A 22,124-nucleotide genomic window follows, 5' to 3' on the forward strand; every position below is an offset into this window, starting at 1 on the left:
GTGAATCTGTTAAAGTAGCATTGTGGTGTTTCATACCATCCCCCAGGGCCTGACCTCAAGCTTACTGAAATCAATGAGTCTTTCCATAAAGGTCAATGGGTTTTGGATCAGGCTTCAACGAGTTCCATATCAAACTTCTTTAGCTTACATGTCAAAATAAGATTTTTCTCATCATTGCAAACTCAGTCTGAGATCTGCAAATCAGGCTATGCTCTACCTGCCTCTGAAATCACTGCCAGTAATAAAAATTCTGCCATCAGTAAAATAACAAACTAGAAATGCAGACAACAATTTTGTGTGTTCTACATACGTTATAATATAATGCAGCATCATCGTCCATAGCTATATTGGCTCTGCAGCTTTAAGGGTAGTGTAGACTTTTTCTTGTCAGTAAAGTCTGCAGATGAGAGATACAAATAGTAGTTACTAAGGCTAGTTGAACATTCCCCAATGAAACTTTTTTTGACAGAAAATTGGATTAATTGATTGAATTAACTGGATTGAATAATTTTTTTCACAAAAAGTGTCTCTTCTGCAAACAATTTTGATTTTTCATTGGAAAAAATGAAATTCTAAATACCAAAATATTTCAGTCAAAACCCAGAAAGTTTAGATTTGGAAATGCCACTGTGGTGCCCCATGGGAGCTACAGTTCAATTGCCTCATGTCCCGTTCTACTCTAGGGGCGGGGCTACATCTCCCATGAGGCACAATGGACAGGATCTCCCATGATGCACTGCCTTGCATCTTCAAGAGGAGAGACTGTGGTGCACCATGGAAGATGTAGTCTGACCAGGAAGCTTGGCTCACAGAAGAGAATGGGGGCATGAAGCACCTGAATGACCATTCCAAAGAGTCCCCGTGGCAGTATTTCCAAATCAAAAAACTTTGGGTTTTGGCCCAAGTTTTCAGTATTTGAATTCCTTCTGGAAAAAATCAAAATGTTCCAACAATAAACCCCACTTTTTTGACCATCTCGATTAGATATGAATAAAATGGTGACACTTCTAAACAGTAACTTTTACCACTACACCAGAATCATTTTTGTTTCTTTGGGTGTTAAGTGCCCTCCGTTCCCATTGATTTCAGTAGAAACTGAGGATGTTCAATGCCTTGCAGGAGATGCTCAATGTCTTGCAGGACTGGAATCTTTCTTTTACAGTGCTTTGTCTATTTTTTTTTTATTTCAAGAGCTACAATACCTGTTTTAGGATTGTTCTTTATTTTCAGACTGAAAACATCTTCCTCTCCACCTCAGTTCTGCAAAGCTATTGAAGTTTCACAACATGTTCCCATGAATTCCCAAATACAATATGTTACCATGTTGTCTGTCTTGTAAGTATCAAACAGTAACATCAGGGAAATACATGTTGTTGCACTTCTCTAATGGCATGGCAGATGGTGATACTCTGATTCATACAGGCTGAACACTAGCACTGGTTGGGAATTTTCCACTGAAATGTTTTGGTTTGTTTATTTGTTTTGTTTTAATGACAAACACAGTTTCTCCAAAATCACTATTTTGCAAAAATGTTTCCATTTTCCATCAGGAAAACTGAAATGAAACATCTTGATTTGTCAAACCAAATCAAAATGTTACATTTGGATCACTTTGACATTAAAGCTTCGTGGCAGTTGTAAAGTTTAAGTGTCTCATTCCCCTATTCTTCTCTGTCTCCTTGGATGGACAGCATTTCCTATGATGCACCATAGTTGTCTCTCTGGTTAAACTGACAATGGAGTATGTTGTATGAGTCACGTGTTGAGTGTGCACCAGGGGAAATGTAGTCCAGCCAAAGGAGAATGGGGGCATGAGATTTCAGAACTATATCTTCCATGAGGCACTGCAGGAGGCTCAAAGAGACACAGATTAATGGCGAACCAAACCAAAATTAACTGTGTTGATTCCATTGAACAACCTGGAATGAAACTCTATGATTTGGGAATGTTGAAATGTTTCTTTACAGTTGGATGCAGAATTTCTTGACATTTCTGAACCAAAATGATTCTGACCTTTCTATTCTGTGAAAAATTTTGAAATGTTGTCCCAATTTGGGATTTAGACAAATTTAAAAATATGAGACTTTCCTTTGGGACAAAAGTATTGCTGTCAAACCAGCTCTACACACCTTGAGCACTGTTTCCTCTAAGCTGTGTGCATTTGCGCACGCACACAGATCCTAAACCCTGCGCATACGGCGAAACACTGCACGCACCAAAATGTGCACAGAAGAAATATATTGCGCACACGGCCTGTCAAAAATTAGAGGGAACATTGACCTTGAGTATCTGTTCTTCTTCCATGCTCCCACAGTACCTGCCAAAGCCTGTTCATTGCATAGTGTATTAGGATACACAGTCATTTAAAACACTTATTTTTAACACTGAGGGTGATTAACACTTCCCTGGGTGTTTTATTCCAATAGTTAGATTCCACTACCAATGGGCCAGTGGGAGCTGTGAAGATGGAGCCGCCTCCCTCCACCCCCCCGCCAGGGGCACGCAGAGACATGTCAGCAGCCTCTTCTGGGAGTGGCGTGGGGCCAGGGCAGGCATGCAGCCTGCTGAGCCCTGCTGCGCTGCCGGCTGGGAGCCACCTATGGGAAGCGCCTCCCAGCCAGAGCCTGCAGCTCGCACCCCCTCCCGCACTCCACCCTCATGCCCCAGGTCAGAACCCCGTCCTGCCCCCAAACTCCCTTCCAGACCCCACAACCCCTCCTGCAACCCAATCACCTGCCCCAGCTCACAGCCCCCTCCTGTTTATATTCAAATTCAAACAGCAGAAGTCACATTAAAAGTATTAGTGAGAGTAATAACTTTAATATGTTCAATTATTAGTTGGTAAATTCTAACTCTACAAGTAGCTTTGCATGTGATGCGGCTCTCGAAATATTTTGGTCAAAGACAAAACCAAAAAAATGGCTCCTCTTCTTTGAAAGGTTGCCGTCCCCTGGATTAGATGACCAAATACTACTTTTTTTTTTTTTAACTTTAAAAATCTATGAACACAAGTGTGCTTTCGACACCCATAGCACACAGTAAAGTAAAACTTGCCCACCTCTACTAACGTGCACCTTAAAAAATAATTTTTGGATGCACAACTACATTTAAAAAAAAATCATGGTGGCATAGTGCTTGTTGCCATGTATTATATTTCGTATGTGGCTAAGGCTAATTTTATACTGCAATGATATGCAACAGACACCACGACAGGATTTCCAAGTCAGGGGACCTTGGGACGTAAAACCCTTTAACCAGTCAGCTGAAGGAATCGATCACTTTGTCGTGCCTTGTTTATTCAGCCCATTTAGAGTTGCTCCATCAAAGCCTAAATTTGGCTCCTGAAAATTATTGTGCAGAGGATAAGTTGGAACTGTTTATTTTTTAATTGTTGGAAACACAGCATGATTTTGTTATTTATTAATAAGCCTCAATGATCTCCGTATTCCACCCATTTCAAAGCCAGTTTCTAGTCTGTCACATGCTGATCTATGTGACCTTCTTCCTGGGAAATGTACATTTCTTATGGGTAACATTTTCCTGGAAGCACAAGGTATTTCATACTATTCATGCCTATTTCTAATTTCTCACTGGCTCTCTCTTATCAGACTGAAGAGGATGTGCCACTTCTGCTACATTTGCAAACAACGCTGCTTCAGGTCTCTCCTCTTTCGGATCCACAACATACAAGAACAGAACGTTCTGCTTTTATTCATTCCAATTTTCAGCAGTTTACTTAGAAGCTTAACTTTTGTGGCGGCTTTATTTTCTCCCCCCCCCCCCCCCCCCCCACAGAGGTGGATAAATTGCAGCCCACAGGCCACATCTGGCCCACTGGGACCCTCCTGCCTGGTCCTTGAGCTCCCGGCTGGGAAGGCTAGCCCCCAGCCCCTCCCCTGCTGTCCCTCCTCCCCTGCAGCCTCAGCACTCTGGGTGGCAGGGCTGCAAGCTCCTGCCGGGCAGCACGGCTGTGAGAGCTGCTGGCCTGCCCCGGTGCTCTCGACAGCATGGCTGGCTCCGGCCGGGTGGTGCGGCTGCCAGTCCTGGTGCTCTGAGAGGCATGGTAAAGGGGGGGGGCTAAATAAGGGACAGGGGATCCCGGGGGGCAGTCAGGGAACAGGGAGCAGGGGCGGTTGGATAGGCGTGGGAGTCCCAGGGGGCCTCTCAGGGGGCGGGGGTGTGGACAGGGGTTGGGGCAGTCAGGGGCCAGGGAGCAGGGGAGGTTGGATAGAGGATGGGGTCCCAGGAAGGGGCGGTCAGGGGCGAAGGAGCAAGGGGGGTTGGATGGCTCGGGAGTTCTGAGGGAGGCAGTCAGGGGGCAGGAAATGGGAGAGGGAGGATGGGGGCAGGGGCCAGGCTGTTTGCGGATGCACAGCCTTCCCTACCTGGCTCGCCATAGTTTCGGAACCCCGATGTGGCCCTCAGGCCAAAAAGTTTGACCACCCCTGCCCCAACACCTAACACATCATGTTATACTTTGAATAAGGAAGACTCTGCACAGTGATCTTGTGAATTCAAAACCCTTAGCTAAACACCCGTCTGTTCTCTTTTACACTCAGGCTTTGTCTACGCTATGCACCTTTTAGCGACACAGCTGTGCTGCTACAGCCGTGCTGCTAAAAGGCGCACAGAGTAGCTGCTGTTTGTTGGCAGGAGAGAGCTCTCCCGCTGACGAAGCGCTGTTCGCATCAGCGCTGTTCGTCGGTAAAACTTTTGTCATCTGGGGGGAGGGGAAGGAGTGGTTTTTAACACCCCTGAACAACAAGTTTTGCCGACAAAATTCCCGTGTAGACAAAACCTTAGACTTCATCATCATCTCTCTCTGCCAAGAGACAGCACTCCAAACTGTAAGCGAAGGGTTCCTATTCCAGGTGCTAAGAATAACCTGCATTGAATGTTAGCTCCCATTTTGTACGGCCAGAGTAAAGAAGCAAAGGTTGGTCCATTTTATTAAGAATTAATGATACTTACTTTATCATCAGCCTATTGTGAAAGTCAAATCTGAGTTCTAGCATACTTTATAACAGTGACACAAGTTGATCCTGCAAACATACATATGGATAATGTGGTTCAGATGAACCGTCCCATTGATTGCAAGGTTTCAGTGTTTGCAGGACTGGGGCCTAGGATAGTAATATTGTCTTGGTAAACAAAGTGGATTTCTCTCCAGTCCACACACACCTATACTAGAGCCATGCCTCAACCCTCTACTCAGACAAAACCCCCATTGAAAACAATGGCTATTTTGCCAAAGTCAGGAGTTCAGTATTTAAACAGCAACAGATGAAAATAGTTTCTGTACCCAGAAGTACATTTCTAGAATCCATGAGAATTGTAGTCATTCAAAAGGCAGTTTACATAAGCACGGCATTCTAGTGTGACAAATAGCTGCTTATTGTCACCACCTGTATTCAAAGCTTCAGAGGTTATAGAAATCCAGCTGTGCCACTCAAAGGAAAAAAACAACTTTGAAATAATGTTTACGTATCGACCACATTTTGCCAGAATCCACCTTCAATAGATTACAGAGAAAGGAGCATGGCAAAGTTACCCTGCATAACCTCTTCCTGCCCGCATCAGGAGGATGGCTAGAAACAGCATGGCCCTAGGCTGACCTCAAAACTCAGAGGCTGAGGGAACACTTATGTAACGGAAAACAACCCTAAGAAACACAACAATGAGCCAGCTGAGAAGAAAAACAAAACTGTGTCAGTAATGGTTAATCATGAATACAACCTCATTGATTTTCGTAACGATACTTCACTTCAGTTTGGCCATGAGATTACTAGATCCACAGTTTCACTAAAGGGCCAATCCTTCAAGGTGCCCAGTGTCTCCTGAGACCCTTATCTCTCATTGAAGTCCATGCTCATCACCTCACAGGATTGATCCCGAAGCAATATGGGAGGGGAGACTCAGCAGCCCATTGAGCATCGTACTGAAATCTACTGCTACTGAATTGAGTTCGGGGCATGCTGTTTTGTTTTCACCTGAGTCAACCATGTCTAAAAAAAGTCTCAAGAACAATACAGAATTCAGAGAGTCGAATGGTTGCCGTATCCTTCAGATGTTCGAGAGGAGACTCACACCTCCTGTTCCCTGTACTTTAATATATGCTTTTGGCAACCTAGTGATATTGGAAGGAACAAACCTACTAGAAATAAAAAGGAATAATTTTAGGGTTGCCAACTTTCTAAAAGCTGAAAACTGAATACCCTTGCCTCGCCCCACCTCTTCCCCTGAGGCCCTGCCCCCCATCCACTCCTCTCCCCCTTCCTCCATTGCTCGCTCTCACCCCCCATTGCTCAATCCCCCACCTTCCAGGACTGACCTGCTGCCTTCAGTGCCGGACTGGCAGGAGCTGACGTGGAGCCTGTCCACCTGCCCAGCTGGGGCACGACAGGGGCCAGTTCCTGGAGCAAGGGGCTAGGACAGGGAGGGGTTGGTCCCCAAAGCAATGGGCTGGGGAGCAGTCAGTCCCCATACTGAAGGGCTGGGGTGGGGAGGGTTCGGTCCTTGTACTGAGGGGCTAGGGCAGGGAGGGGTCAGACTTGGTCCACGTAGCGAGGGGCCAGGGCTGGAGCAATCAGGGCACAGCGCGGATTGGTCCCTGGAGCAAGAGGCTGGAGAAGGGTCAGACTCGGTCCCCGTAGCAAGGCGCCAGGGCTGGGGCAATTGGGGCACAGCAGGGGTCAGTCCCCAGAGCAAGGAGTGGGGAGGGGTCGGATTTGGTCCCCATAGTGAGGGGCCAGGACTGGGATAATCAGGGCATGGTGGGGCAGAAGGGGGGATGAACAGGATCCCCTCGCCCGGGGAGCAGCACCCATCTCTTGGAGCCCAGTCCAGAAGCCAGCCGCTGCTCCCTGTTAGGTGTCAACAGCTGAGCAGAGAGCAGCTCCTCGATGTGGCTCCAGCTGTTCTTCCAACCCCCACCCCCGCAGCGGCAGAGGCGAGTTACTGCAACCAACCAGACTTTTAGCATCCCATCAGCTGTGCTGACTAGATGCTGCCAGGTTCCCTTTTCGACCAGATGTTCTGATCGAAAACTGGACACCTGGCAACCCTAGATAAATTGCTAAAGAATAATAATCACTATTTATATTATGGTAGCACCTAGAGTCCCTAACTCAGATTGGAACCCATTGTGCTAGGTGCTGTACAAATGTATAAGATTTGTCCATGCCCTGAAGAACTTAGACTCAAAACAGACAAGATAGACAAAGAATGGGAGAGAAACGGAGGTCCAGAGAAGTCAAGTGACTAGCCCAAGGTCAGTGATAGAACCCAGGTCTCTAGAGTCCTATTCCAGTGTCCTACCATTACCCACCTTGCCTCTTGATTTCGAGTGTGATTCTTGCCCACACCATTTCTGGCAATTGCTATAAATGTAGGGTCCATTTCTCCTCCCACTGAAATCTCCTCAATTTCCACAACACAGAATACAATCCTAAATGATTCTTTAAAAACTTCTTATGTGACAACGAAAAGGAGGGAATGGAAGAGTTTGGCGTGAGGCGGGAGAATGAAATTTTATTTTAGAGCTCCCACAAAATGTGTGAGAGAGAAAGGGGCTCTCTCTTGCCTACTTTTACTTGATTAAATTAAATGTGCATTGAACAGCACCTTGCATTAGTCCGTTGGTTTTCTCAATCACTCATCACTCTGATTAATACCACCAGAGAGGCTGTGTAAGTTTTAATCATACAGTGCTGTCACTTGCAGAAGGCAGTTCATTAGTAAATAGCTGTAATTTTACGAAGGGGCTGCGGGGTACCGTAATTCTCCAAATACCATGCAAGATTAACAGTGCAGCTGTTTTGTTAGCAGCAGCCTAGGTATGATAACCATGTCGGAAGACAGCAGCAATGGTATGGGATTGTCATGCAGCAGCACTGCCCAATGTCAACTCAACCTTAAAAGGAAAAAGAAAAAAATAAATGGGGTTAGCATGGAAGAGCAGAGATGAGAGCAATGATCGTAAGTGATCCAAAAGCTATAAGTCCCTCTATGGCTTTGATAACTTTAAATAATCCATTGGCATTTTTATAGCTAGAGAGGTCTGAGATTTTTAACAATCTAAACAACCCACTATTACAAAACTAAACATTACTTAAAACATGGATGGCTCATTCCCTCTCTTGCACCTGTTAGCCACAGTGAAGTGTAACAATCTACCACCCTGGCTGGGAACATTTTTTTCGTATCATGTCTCTATGGGCAGAAATGTGACTGGCACAGTTTCTAGGCTACTATCGCATTCTTTCATGCAAATTAAAACAAAATATCACTGGGACTCAGGAGACCTGGAGCCTATTCCTGGCTCTGCCACTAGCCTACTGCATGACCGTGTGCAAGTCACTTCGCCTCCCTATGCCTTAAGTTCCCCATGTGTAAAATGGGGATAATGATACCTTCCTTTGTAAAGTATTTAGTGGTTTTCATTAGTAGACCTCAATCTAAGTGCTAGGTATTATTATTATTTAGAAACATAATTTTTAGCCTGAATGGTTGCAGAGAAATCCTTAAACCTGTGAATTGGTAAATGCAGCAAGGTCTATCTATCTATAGATAGACCTTGCTGCATTCACTCAATTCACAGATGAAGCAGTTCAAACCCCAGAGATGGTGTTTCAAAACTATCTATCAATCTGTAGATTTGATTGTAGGGTTTGAACTGCTCCATTCATCTCAATCGGTTGTTAACCCTGAAACTTAGATAACGTTGGAAATGTCAACTTTGTTAACTATTTCACTGCTGATCACTTTAGCAAAAAAATCCAACAAATGTATTTATCAGATTTCCCAAGATGCCTCCCAAGCCGTTTTGTTGCCCAAAGCCCCAGCTGTCTCTTACCAAAATCTCCAGCTTCCACCCTGCCAAATTCAGGAAGGAATTCCTGAATTGCAAATGCGAAAATCTGTGCTACACTGAAAATTGAAAAGGTAAGGGAAAATAGATGCTATTTAATATCAAAATCCTGCATTCATTGTAGTCTTCCTTTGCATATTTAAATCAAGAAAAAGTCTCTTTTTGAATGTTTCTGGAGTTGCTGCATTAACATGCTATAGAAACCGAGAGAGAACCCTTGCCTCGGAATTTAAACCTAATTTGGCAAGGAGTACAAGCCCACACCCATAGAGGTCACTTGAAAATAGTCTTAGGCTCAAAAGAAAGAAAGGTGTATAGGTGTATTTTAGCAGTATTGTGTGTGTTGAGTTAGAACTCTGGCTCAATCCTACACAGCAAAAGCAATTCTATAAGTTTTTGTTTTGTTCAATATCTTCATAAATGATCTGGAGGATGGTGTGGATTGCACTCTCAGCAAATTTGCGGATGATACTAAACTGGGAGGAGTGGTAGATACGCTGGAGGGGAGGGATAGGATACAGAGGGACCTAGACAAATTGGAGGATTGGGCCAAAAGAAATCTGATGAGGTTCAATAAGGATAAGTGCAGGGTCCTGCACTTAGGACGGAAGAACCCAATGCACAGCTACAGACTAGGGACCGAATGGCTAGGCAGCAGTTCTGCGGAAAAGGACCTAGGGGTGACAGTGGACGAGAAGCTGGATATGAGCCAGCAGTGTGCCCTTGTTGCCAAGAAGGCCGATGGCATTTTGGGATGTATAAGTAGGGGCATAGCGAGCAGATCGAGGGACGTGATCGTCCCCCTCTATTCAACATTGGTGAGGCCTCATCTGGAGTACTGTGTCCAGTTTTGGGCCCCACACTACAAGAAGGATGTGGATAAATTGGAAAGAGTCCAGCGAAGGGCAACAAAAATGATTAGGGGTCTGGAACACATGACTTATGAAGAGAGGCTGAGAGAACTGGGATTGTTTAGTCTGCGGATGAGAAGAATGAGGGGGGATTTGATAGCTGCTTTCAACTACCTGAGAGGTGGTTCCAGAGAGGATGGTTCTAGACTATTCTCAGTGGTGGAAGAGGACAGGACAAGGAGTAATGGTCTCAAGTTGCAGTGGGGGAGGTTTAGGTTGGATATTAGGAAAAACTTTTTCACTAGGAGGGTGGTGAAACACTGGAATGCGTTGCCTAGGGAGGTGGTGGAATCTCCTTCCTTAGAAGTTTTTAAGGTCAGGCTTGACAAAGCCCTGGCTGGGATGATTTAATTGGGGATGGGTCCTGTTTTTGAGCAGAGGGTTGGACTAGATGACCTCCTGAGGTCCCTTCCAACCCTGATATTCTATGGTTCTATGATTCTATGATTCTAAGTAATAAAATTTGCTTCAAGACTTTCTTTGTGGCATGTGTAGATTTGGAAAAAGAGCTGGGCTTTCTGAAAGATTTGGGGTTTTAGAAATGCAGCTCTGCATCTGGAGGAGTCAGGTGACGCAGTAGACCCCAAGGAGCTAAGAAAGTCCACAGAACACAAGGCTGTTGAATGTTTATCTAGTAAAAGACAAATCGGGGTAGCCAAGAAGAATATCAACCTACATACAAGGGGTGATTGCAAGCTTTATCTTCTTGTTATGATTGGTTTCTTTGGACATTGTCAATGTCAGCCAGGGCTATTCTTGAAAGGTTTGTAGATAAAATATACTTTTTCTGGCTGAAGTGATATTTCTGCACTCAATTGTTTTCCTTTGTTTGGAGAATTACCCAAGAAATGTCACCACGCCAGTTTCTACACTATGTGACTGAAATAAATCACTGTGTACTCCAGCGTATCTCTTTCAATAGTACATACAGTCCTTTTACAAAGCTCCCCAAAACACAATGTAGTTTAATTCAGCAGTAAACAAGTTTTTAAAAAAGTGGGCTTCTGATTTTGGGTGCCTCTGTTTCTGTCTCTCCAATACCTTGGGTGGCATTTTCAGGGGTGTTGGGCACCGGAAGCGCCCACTGGTTTCATGACTTCTGAAAACCTGACCCTGGGTGTGTCAAGTTGGGACGCAAAATCAGAGATAATTTTTGAAAATGTTAGCCACTGTATTTAACAAAGGAAGGACACACACAAGGATATGTTTGGTCAATTAAAAGCAACAAAATGGAGGAATTGAGAAACTGACTTACTCCTTCATAGCTACTATTGGAGGAAAGAGTAAAAGCTACTCAACCTATAGGGGGTCATTGACAACTTCTACAGTCCAAAGATGCCATCTGTGACTTATCTCCCCTTGAATAATACCTTATTGCCCAAGTAGGACTACTTGCAAGGTAAGTTAATACTCGAGGAGGTAAAGGAGGCAGTATCAGACGCCTGCTAAATGGTGGGGAGCACTAAGGCATTTTGCATTATACTGTCACATTGGGAATACAGAGGATACTGCAATCTCAGGCATTAGCAGGAGCTCACTAAAAATGTTCTACCTCTGACCCCTCTGACAGTGCAGAGACTGTTGCCCTTTCTTGATATTGCTCCAAAAACTACCACTTTCAGAAAACTGTGGGCCTTGGAATGTAATTACAGTTTTAATCTCTCTGCACATGTCAGGTGACATCATGTCATCCCCTAAAATAATTAGGGGCAGATTCTGACACCCTCGCCCAAACAGAATAGGACCTTACTCCACAAACAGCCCCATTGATTTCACTGGGAATGTGCCCAGTGGAAGGCATTACTCAACATGAGTGAGGATATCAGAATATAGCCCTGGTTTTTGGAACAGTACTTAGGAATACAGAAAAAGTAAGTTATGGAAATTATCCCAAATTCTGGAGATTCACAACATTTGTTCAATAGCTTTGGACTCCTCACATAATTTTATACTTAGTAAAATACAGCAGATAGAAGAACTCTAACCAGAATGTTACATAAATCTATTATTTCCATTCAGTTTAATTAAATGCCTGTCTAGCATCATTGAGAATAGTTCCTGCTGAAGAAGTACATTTTCTGGCAGTATGTAGTATATTAAACACTTTGGGTTGTATCTCATATAGACTTATGTTTCAGCTATGTGGGTTTTTAATTAACTTCTCTAGGGTATGTTAAATATTAGTAGTCTGCATCTCTTCTATACACAGAAAGCTCAGTTCGCATGAGAAGAGCATAAGCCAAAAAGTAAATACCTCAGAATGATCCAAAGCCAAAATATAGTCACTAGAAGCAAGAAGTTTAAATAACGATAGGACTTTTTCCTAAATAGGTTAAGTGTCCTGGCTTATGATTCCTCCCCATTGAAGGCAATGCTGTATGGTACAGTGACAGTCTAATGTTGCCCTTGAATCTTTAAGGGAGTGGAGGGAGAGGTCCAGGTCAGCACTGAAGAGCTTGGGCCCTGTACCTCTGTACTTCCCTTAGCAGTCTAGGAGACTGGAGCCAAGATGCTTACCACATAACAACTGCAGTGGCTAAGGACCATTTGGTGCCAAGCAGTGTCAGATGGTACTGCGGTGGGTGCTTCCCTGTGTTGCCTAGCAGAAGACTTCCCAGACTGAGGCTTCTTAGGCAATACAAATGCCTCAGTACGGGTTTCAGCCAGAGCCTCAGCGGTGCCCTTTGTGGGACACGAGGTCTCCCGGGAGCCAGATTTATGGGGTGACCCACCCTTTTCTTAGACTCCCTGGAAGGAGAAAGATGCTTCTTTTTGTTCAACATCTTCATCTCTGGAACTGCTGCTGGGGGTCCGGCAATTGCCAGAGCAGCCTGAGATGTTGAGGCCAATGTAGCGGGGAGAAGGGAAGTGGATCCTCCTGGAAAAGGGAGCATTCCATTGAGAGGAGCTTCAACCTAGCCTCTCTGTCCTTTCAAGGCCTGCTTTGAAACCCCGTGCAGACATACACTGTGATGGGACGTGGGTGTCTCAGAAATACCATAAACAGCTAGAGTGCCCTTAGCTTTGGGGAAAAGACCTGTGGCAGGGCTGGAACTCTAGGGTTTTCGACATAACCCAGAGAAGTGCCAAAGCAGTAAATAAGAAGCCCAGATGATGGGGGGCGAGGACCCTCCATGTCAAAGCACAAATGCGCTGAAAATGAGAAAAAAATAACAGCTAATGAAATAAAAACTTAAGAAATTAAAAAAATGTATGGTTCACTGTAAGTGAGAAAAGGCAGGATGCTGAGAACAGCAGATGCCAAAAGTGCTTCATCTGGATCCACAGGCAGCTGAGAAGGCACTGAGTGACGGCAGGTCCCGCAACTCCTCATATGCCCTTGTATGGAAGCATGTGGTGCTGCTCTGTGCAGGTGTGGGGACGTGGATACTGCTTTTACAAGTCTCTGGTCAAAAGTGCATGGGCATGTACATATCCGACAGTGTTGCACCCATAGGGATGTGTACTCGAAGAACTATCTGCATCTGTTTGTTATAAAGTGTTGATAGGCTGGCAAAATAACTGCCAGTTGGGATGAGGTGCTGAACCAGTGACTTTCCTGAATTCTGCAGTAAATTTTAATGTAGTTGATTGCATAATATCTAACCTGATGTAATTTAGATTTGCACTGCATTATCGTGCTGGATCATCGCTGTAAATAAGTGCTGATAAGTTAATCACTGCAAATAGGTGCAACGCATTCCCCACCACTGCCAAGTGATAAATCAGCTGGGGTGGCAGAAATCTCTGATTTGGAGAAGGGGAGAGGTGGAGATTGGAAAGGTAGAAGTAAGGGGAAAGTAGGGAACCTGGCTGGGTAGGATGAAACAGGGCAGGCAGAGAACATGAGGAGAATGATAGAGAGTACAAAACCCAAGACAAGGACTGAGCATCAAGAGAGAGAGATGGGCAGTAACAATGGAAGGAAAGAGATGGGGCAGAAAGCAAAAAAAAAAAAAGAAATGGACAAGAAAAAGACTTCTAGGTAGGGACCTTGTCTTATAATTTATTTGCATTATAGTGTCACCTAGAGCCTCCAAATAGAGCATTACATTGGGTGCTGTAAAAACACATTTGATGACCCTATCTGAAAGAGGTTGCAATCTACATTTAAAACAGAAAATTGGCTTGATCTTTATCTGGAAAATGCTCAGTACAATTTGGAAAGAAAAGGTGTGTGAGGTAATATCTTTTATTGGACCAACTTTTGTTGGTGAGCGAGACAAGCTTTCAAACTATACAGAGCTCTATCATTTGGCACATAGAAAATAATAAAGGAAGGAAGAGGATTAGGACACAGATTATAGAAGAAAGGAGAAAAATTAGACTGGATATAAAAGGACGGATGAACCGGTGGAAGGAGAAGAAAGAGGAGGTATGAGGAAAAACACAAAAGGAGGATCAATAATAGAGCTGGTTGAAACATTTTCTATTGAAAACATTTTTCAATGGAAAATTACCTTTTTTTCCCCAAACACACTTTTTGTGGAAAATTTTCATTTCTTACCAAGTTTTTCATTGACAAAACAAACTGCAAAAATATAAGTGGGTTAATTTTTTTCATTCCCCGCCCCTTTTTCCTCACTTTCCTCCTTTCCCCCCAACTGTAAAAGGGAGGAAAATGGACAGAAAACCAGGAAAAACAAACAGACCAAAACCATTTGGTGGGGTGTCAAAAACGGGGGAGGGAAATGGGGGGAAATTTTATAAAACATTTTTTTTTCAAAATTTCTGGCAAAAAATTTCCTAGAAAGAAAAGGCAGAAGAGAGAGCGAGAGAGCAAGAGAGAATGAGAGCTCTTGGTCTTCTCCCCAGCAAAGGGTATGCAATAAGCATGATGAGAGATTTACAAGCTGGTTCCTTAAATGTTGTTGTCTCCTGGAGCAAGCTCTTGCTCACTCTGCAGACAAGAATAGGCGCTTTGTTTTGGGATTTTATTTTATTTTATTTTTTGCCCAGTAATAGCTAACAATTCTCCTAATACTGTGTCTGCACTTTATTTACATCGGGCTGTAATTCTCATAACTACTCTGCAGCAGATAGTCATTTCCTCCAGTGAATTATATATTAAATGTTTCTACTTCCATACAAAATGCCAGTGCACTTGTAGACAAGGAGTAATTCTACAGACAATTGCCAGATTGATATAGCTTTTAGGGGGTATCAATAATGAGGATGGATTGGATCGAGTTGGACTATACCATTTAGAGTCTGAAAGATTTTAAAAAGCTGTACGGGGTCATTATAGAAAAAAGAAATGCAAATCTCAGCGAAAGCAACATATTTGAAAACAAGAGGTTACCAGGGGAAGTTAACAAGTGGCTCTGGCTTGACAGTATTTATTTCCAACTTGAAGGTAGGGTAAAAGTCAACAAAGGGCCTGGGCTGTCATTTTGTTCTGTGTTTATACAGTGCCTAGCATAACAGGGTCCTGATCCAAGAGTGGGGCTCCTATGTGCTACTGCAATGCAAATAACAGACAGTAGTCCCAGTGTGAATCATGAATTGACTTGACTGAAGTCAAAGGAGTTATTATGTATTCACACAGAATTGTGATCAAACCTGGGCCCAAAAAACAAAGCATTTTAACACGAAATGGCGGCATTTTTTGGAGAAGGCAATTCAGAGGCTAGTCGCCCTCTGCATTGTGGGCAGGGAGATAGATAACTGGTGATGTTCTGCCTAACTAGAGTTTTAATGACTCCTACATACATTGCACACATTCTCGCTGCTTTGAAAATGTCTGCATTTAAATAAGCTGAAAGGACTAGCATTTTGGTAAGTGATATTTTTGAATACTCTAAATAGAACCATCGTGACATGGAACCAACCATCAGGAAGGTAACTAAGTTAGTAGGCCCCCTACGCCAGAAATACTGCCGTTGCCTAAGTACCCTGCTTACCCGTAGGGAGACCCAGATTCCACGCTTCCCCACTGTTGCAACGTAAGACTGTCAGGCTCATAAGAAAAACATCTGGGGGATGAGATCTGATCTCAGCTAGCCACAGAAGAAAATGCAAAGGGGAGGGGGGTGTATAGATTGAAATGCTTCCCCTTGGCTGATAGCTCCATTCATGCTCAAAGGGTTGATAGGAACCTGTAAGGTTGAAGATTTCCCTTCTCAAACAGCAATCATGGGGGAATCTCTGCCACTCAGGACAGCCCGTTCTCCACCAGGTTTCAGAGAGTGGGGGCTCACTTACCACCTCTGGTAACTGAGGGCAAGAGACCCCCCCTCAATAGGAGTGAACATAGAAACGGAAACTGTCGCAACTCAAACCCAGCCCAAGACTCAGCTGTTTTCCTTTGCCTCCTGGACACACCTGGGCCCTAGAATTGCAGTAAGTGCTGTGACCAACCCGGCCCCGCTGACAGGGTGAGTGTGGGAAAAGAGGGAGAGGGGTAGAATTAGGAGTTGTGGTTCACAGGAGATGGGAAACTCATTGCCCAAGTGAAGAGCTGCTTACCCGCCTTCCGTCCCATTTTGTCCTCTGCGCAACCTTTCCTTTGTATGGCAACTTGACGCAGAGGCCTCATACACTGACTGCTGGGGGCTAGGTGACCCAGAAAGACACACACCATTTTGTCTTCTTAGTTTTGTTACTTCTAGGGATCTTCCTAAAGGATGTAAACGCACAGAGGGAAATAGAAGGGTAGGTGACAGAGTGCTGGGAACCAACAGCTGAGCCAGCACTCTGGTCACTGAAACATCAATTAATTCCCCCCAGGGTGAACTGGACAGGATGTAATTACGGATTAGAAAGGACTGGAGGAGGACTAACAAGCAAATTGGCCCATTAACACAGGAGGTATAAGAAGGCATGGGAGGGAAATGCATAGGGAAAGAGAGGCAGGCTAGCAGAACCAGAACCAGGACCAGAAAGGATCTCTGGGTAGAGAGATCTCTTCTCTCTCCTCTCCTTGGCAGAGAACTGAGGAGATAAATAATTATGGTGTATAGATCAGTCAGGTGGTGAAAAGAGCAAAACATGAATAAACTGTACTGGGCTATCTAACAACTGAAGGTCTCCAAGTCTGTATAGACAGAGCAGAAGACAGGAGCAGGATGTCGCCCTGTCACAGACCTCAATCAACAACTCCACTCCTCAGGCACAATGGGACTATATCTACTGCAAGCGTAAAGTTTCCTTGTACAGGAGACTGAGCATTCTCAGGGGGCTAGACCAACACTGTGAAACTAGCTCCTGACAGCATCTGAGATGAACCACAAATTCCACCAGCGCACATTTCTTTGACTGTCTCTTCAGTAATCAAACCACAGAACATACCACACGTTAAAGAAAATAACAATATTTGAGAACTCAACACCCAAGTTTCCCCCTAGCAAAAGAGAGAAAAAAGGAAAGAATCACATATAGCAGATAATAGTCATGTCACTTACTGCACTTCCAGAAGGCGCTCAGATGCCCTGGTGATGGGTGCACTATTAGAACCAGAGTAAAATCTATTAAAATTCCCAAATGCTAGAGATTTCATCCCTGTATTGTCAATGGTAAACCTGATACTCTATTGGATATGGTTGAATGCTTTAATATATATTTAATATAAATATTTTGGGTTGTTGTTTTTCTTTAAACTCCCCAAAGCTTGTATTTATTAGAAGTAGAAAATGTATTGACTAATTATAATGATACATTATAATCATGTTAAATTGGGTATCTAGAATAGGGGGTATATTTAAGGATAGATTCATATGTGAATGATGTGTAGTGGCAATGTTTGTAATAAACAAAAGAATTAATACTAGCAATATTCATCTGAAAAAGCTGTGTGCTACCTAATGGAGCTTTAATTTAAGAGACAGATGAACAGTTTCAGAGAAATGCAAGTCTGACAGAAATCCAACCTAAAGCAAGTATATTACAGTAGAAAAATCACTTCTTGTTTGCTTGAGTTGCGACCCTGCATAGTTGTCTCTTGCAATGTTGTAGATGTCATGCTGCATGAGAAGAGAGGTAGGCCATGGTAAAGCAGCCACAAATTCTGAAAAGCCCAGTGCTCTAGGAGCACCCATTAGGAGCACAGGTATGTAGCAGGAGAGATCCGGCCTTTTTCTGCACAGCTGTCCAAGGACAGCCCAAGTTCCTCTGGAACGCAGGGAAGAAAACATACTGTACTACAAATGATCTTTCAGCCCAGGATGAAAGCAGGTATTCAGTGTTTGCCCCTAGGGTATATTATTTATTTTTGTTCTTCAAATGTTCTAATTGTGCTGTTGAAAGAAATCTGATAAGTCAGATACTCGACCTGCGGGGTTGCAGTTTTGCTTCCTTTGACTTCAAATTCTCCTTACATTTTAGTTTTAAGACGAAGTAGCGGAAATACTGAGTCACCAGCTTCAGTACTTGGTTTAAACTTGCATATCCCCATATCTTAAGCGATCAGTTCAAACAGGAAGTTAACTGAACTGGTGATGAGTGCATGGAGCGGAGGACATAATCCACCTTTTCTACCAGGTGCTTCCCACAATAAGTATACAGTGAGTGAGTGAGTGTTTTAGAAGCTTTTCAGAAGGCTAACTAGCCTGAAATGGAGCCCATTGCATTGGTTTGTTGATTTCATTAGCGGCGGTGTTCTTTTATAGGGAGTGTTTCAAGTAGTTAAGCTATCAGACAAAAAATCATTGATGATCACATTGAGTACATAGTACACTATGTGTGGCAGCTACTTCTATGGCTATTTATAACATACAGTAAATCCAAACCACAGAAAAGCAGGCAAACTGTTTATACTAATGCTGCAGTTATTTCTGCTGTTTGACCACTGCTTGATATACAAACATAGAGTTAGGGACTGTCCCTGAAAGGAGAAGCTGACAATTTAAATTGACAAATCAGACAAAGAGAGGGATAAAGGAAGTATTATTACCCCATTTGACAAGAGAGATGAAGTGACGCATAAAGTTTGTGGCAGAGCTGAGAATTCAACCCAGATCACCTGAGTCCCAGTCCTATGCCTTAACCATGAGGCCACTATTCAACCTTTACAATGTGGAGCTTTTTCATGATACTAGATATGCGTTAAAAGAATCAAAATATTGGTAAGTACATAATGGTTACATAATGCAACTCAAAGCTTTAGCAGTCCTAATAGTTTTGCTTTTGTGTGTTTGGTCAAAAGATGTTGACAGAAAATGCTGAATGTTTCCTAGTATGTATCAGGTGAGGTACTACCAATGGAGATAGGGAAGTATTAATACCATTGTACTAGGCACTGGTACGACCTCATCTGGAATACTGTGCACAATTTCTTGAACGTGGGTGACCAGAAAACAAATGTAAACTGGAACAGGTTCAGAGAAAGGCTAGTAGCATGATCAGGGAGCTGGGGGGGGGGGGGGGGTATCTTATGAGAGGTGATATCCATACATTACAGAACACATTTTTTTGGTAATTTTTCAAGACTCCCCACCTTTGTAATGTGGAAACAAACACACAAAATTAAGGACACGCCCACCCCATAGCGAGTTATATAATTTATGGACAGCCCCAGAAGTGAAGGGAAGAGCTTGGCTTGTTTAAGCTTGCAAAAAGAAGGGTGAGAGGGGATATGATGGCTCTCTATTAATACATTAGGGGGGTCCATAGCAGGGAGGGTGAAGAGCTATTGAGGCTAACAGACAATGCTGGCACAAGAACAAATGGATATAAACTGGCCATCAACAAATTCAGGCTGGAAATTAGAAGAAGGTTTCTAACCATCCCAGGGGTGAGGTTCTGGAACAGCCTCCCAGCAAGAGTTGTGGAGACAAAAGCACGTAATTAGTTTTGAGAGAGAGAAATGGACCAATTTATGAGTGTGATTATATAACAGGGTTGCTTGTGATGATGTGGGGCAGGGCTCAACAGCCCTGGGGCTCACTTCTGGTTTATATCATATTCCAAAAGCTCATGCTTCAGGGTTTCAGCCAACCACCTGCAGAGGGTCAGAAAGGTATTCCTTCCCCAATGTATTCTGGGAGGGCTTTTTTAATCTCCTTCCTCTGAAGCATCTGTGGGATTGCCACAGCTAGAGATGGGACACAGGATCGGCCAGGGCTCTGATGTAGCACCAAGTATTCTCTCTCAGGTGCCCGGCTAGTTCTTGCTCCGTTTGGGGTATAACTGATTGCAATGTGTGAGTACTGGAAAGAGTTTTCCCGCAGGGGACCCTGGCTGTGACCTTGGTGGTTTTTCATCTTCCTCGGTGGGTGTGGTTTACTCGCCAGGATTATCTGGGTGTATCTCACTTAATCATTCCCAGCCACTGCAGAGGTCTTGGGCACTGGGTGCACCTGGGCCCCTCTTATTTGCTGCCTGGGGTACATCATAGTCTAGTCTCCAGTAAGTCTCATTTTCTTTGGTTTAATTTCCATTGTTAGGTTTTGTGTGTGGGTGCTGGGTGGTGCAGGTGGGCTGTGATATACAGGTCAGACTACTACATGATTTAATGATCCCTTCTGGCCTTAACCGCTGCGACTCTATCATGAACGTGTACATCATTGTGCCCAGTCAGCGTCCAATTCACTAGGCTACATTCTTCTGGCCATGTGTAGATGAAGCAGACATGGGCTTTTTTGCCATCTTGGGAACCCGCTGAGCAGCCCTAAAGGATCCTATTGGAGTATGTGCCTCCTACATAGTGAAGCATGTTGTAGAGGAGGCATGTTCCTCAAAACATTTCTTTCTTTCAATCAGCATTTTATGCACAGGTGCCGCCCCCTTCTCCCAAGCCTCCACCCCAGGCCCCACCCCCACCCCTTCTCCCAAGCCCCCACCCCTGCCCTGCCTCATCCCACCCCCTCTCCACCCCTACTCCACCTCTTCCTGCCCAGTTCCACCCCCTCCTCTGAGTGCACCCCATCCCTGCTCCTCCCCTCCCCCCCCCAGCGCCTCCTGTACACCATGGAACAGCTGACTGCTGTAGGCAGGAAGCACTGCGAGAGAGGGGAAGGAGTTGATCGGCGGGGCCACCGGCAGATGGGAGGCACTGGGGGAGGAAGGGAGTAGCTGGCTGCCTATGTGTGCTAAGCACCCACTAATTGTTTTCCGTGCATGCTCCAGCCCTGGAGCACCCACGGAGTCGGTGTCTATGATTTCATATGTTTTGCCTGGGCTGATCTTTAGTCAACTGCTGTTTATCCAGGCGCTCATTTCCAGACCACACTGAGAAAGCTGTTCACCATACATTGTGTAAAGAGCTGGATATCATAGGCATGCTACTGGCACGTCAACCTGTATCTGACTTCTGTGGACGGAGTTGCCGCGCAACAAGCCCAGCAGTATAGATGTCTAAATATTTCCTAAAGCACAAAACTGATTTCTATAAAGGAAATTGTTTCTAGATTAAATCTAACATTGAGCACATCGGTCCAAATGTTTGAAAAATAGGAGCCTGAAGCTAGACTCTTAAATCCATATTTAGGCACCTCAGGGTGGGATGTTCAAAAGGAGCATTTTGGGATTTATGCTCCGAAGTCACTTAGGCAATTTTAGACTTTCCACTCTTAGTCACCTAAATATAGATTTAGGAAAGCACTAAGCATATGCTTAATTCCCATTGACTTCAATGGGACACAAGCACATTCTTAAAGTTAAGGATGTTCTTAAGTAATTTCCTGTATCGGGGCCCTAATTTTGGACGAGTACTATAATGCACTGACTAGTTAGGCCAGAGCTAGGTTTGGATACTGGAAAATGAATGTGTGTCTGACTCTCAGCTTATTTGCTTTGAAAACATTAAAAATTTTACTTGACGCATGTGGAATATATTTAGCAAGCTGAAAGGATGACTTGATCAGATCAATGATGAGCAAGCAGTACATCAGCAAATCAATCAATGGTACCAGAAGAAGTCTTTTCTATAATGAGGCTTTATGGAGATTTCTGTTTAGTGATTTATATCCCAATAACAAATTGTGACAACAGTATGGAGTCAAGACCCAGGATTTGATATATAAAAAGCTACGAGTGTTTCTCATACCTATGGTTAAGTTTTGAAGAAATGATTGAGTGCATGACCCTAATCCATAGAGGTTTTTTGCTTTCAGTTTTCTAAATCATTTGTCCTTCAGGGACATTACATTTTATTTGTTAAAGTTTGCTAGAGAGAGAATAAAAAGACCAAATTTATTTTCACATTATCAAGCTCATATTTAACTTTTCAGAACAGCATACAGTCTATTACATGGAATTTATTTCAATTGCAATCAGAATTTACACCGTAGACAGACCTCATTTCATGTTGCATTATGCATTTGTTTTAATGCAAACAGGAATGTGCAAAGAGGGCACTTCCATAGATGTAAATTAGTTTCTTCCTTAAAATGTCCTAAAATCCTTAT

General features: G+C 43.8%; 1 protein-coding gene across 6 annotated transcripts in view; it reads right to left on the minus strand.

Annotated features, from left to right (window-relative positions):
• The window catches only part of DPP6 (dipeptidyl peptidase like 6), an 816,817-nt gene that overhangs the window by 512,823 nt on the left and 281,870 nt on the right, over positions 1-22,124 (minus strand). For 3 of the 6 annotated variants that reach the window (XM_073334585.1, XM_073334584.1, XM_073334586.1), the window contains exon 2: positions 311-397. The exons of the other annotated variants lie outside the window; for them this stretch is intronic. In XM_073334585.1, coding sequence (XP_073190686.1) covers positions 311-340 — 30 coding nt within the window. In that variant the 5' untranslated portion in view covers positions 341-397. The remainder of the gene's footprint in view (positions 1-310; positions 398-22,124) is intronic. 6 annotated transcript variants of the gene reach the window in all.

Source organism: Lepidochelys kempii, chromosome 2, assembly GCF_965140265.1.
Source record: "Lepidochelys kempii isolate rLepKem1 chromosome 2, rLepKem1.hap2, whole genome shotgun sequence".
NCBI lineage: Eukaryota > Metazoa > Chordata > Testudines > Cheloniidae > Lepidochelys > Lepidochelys kempii.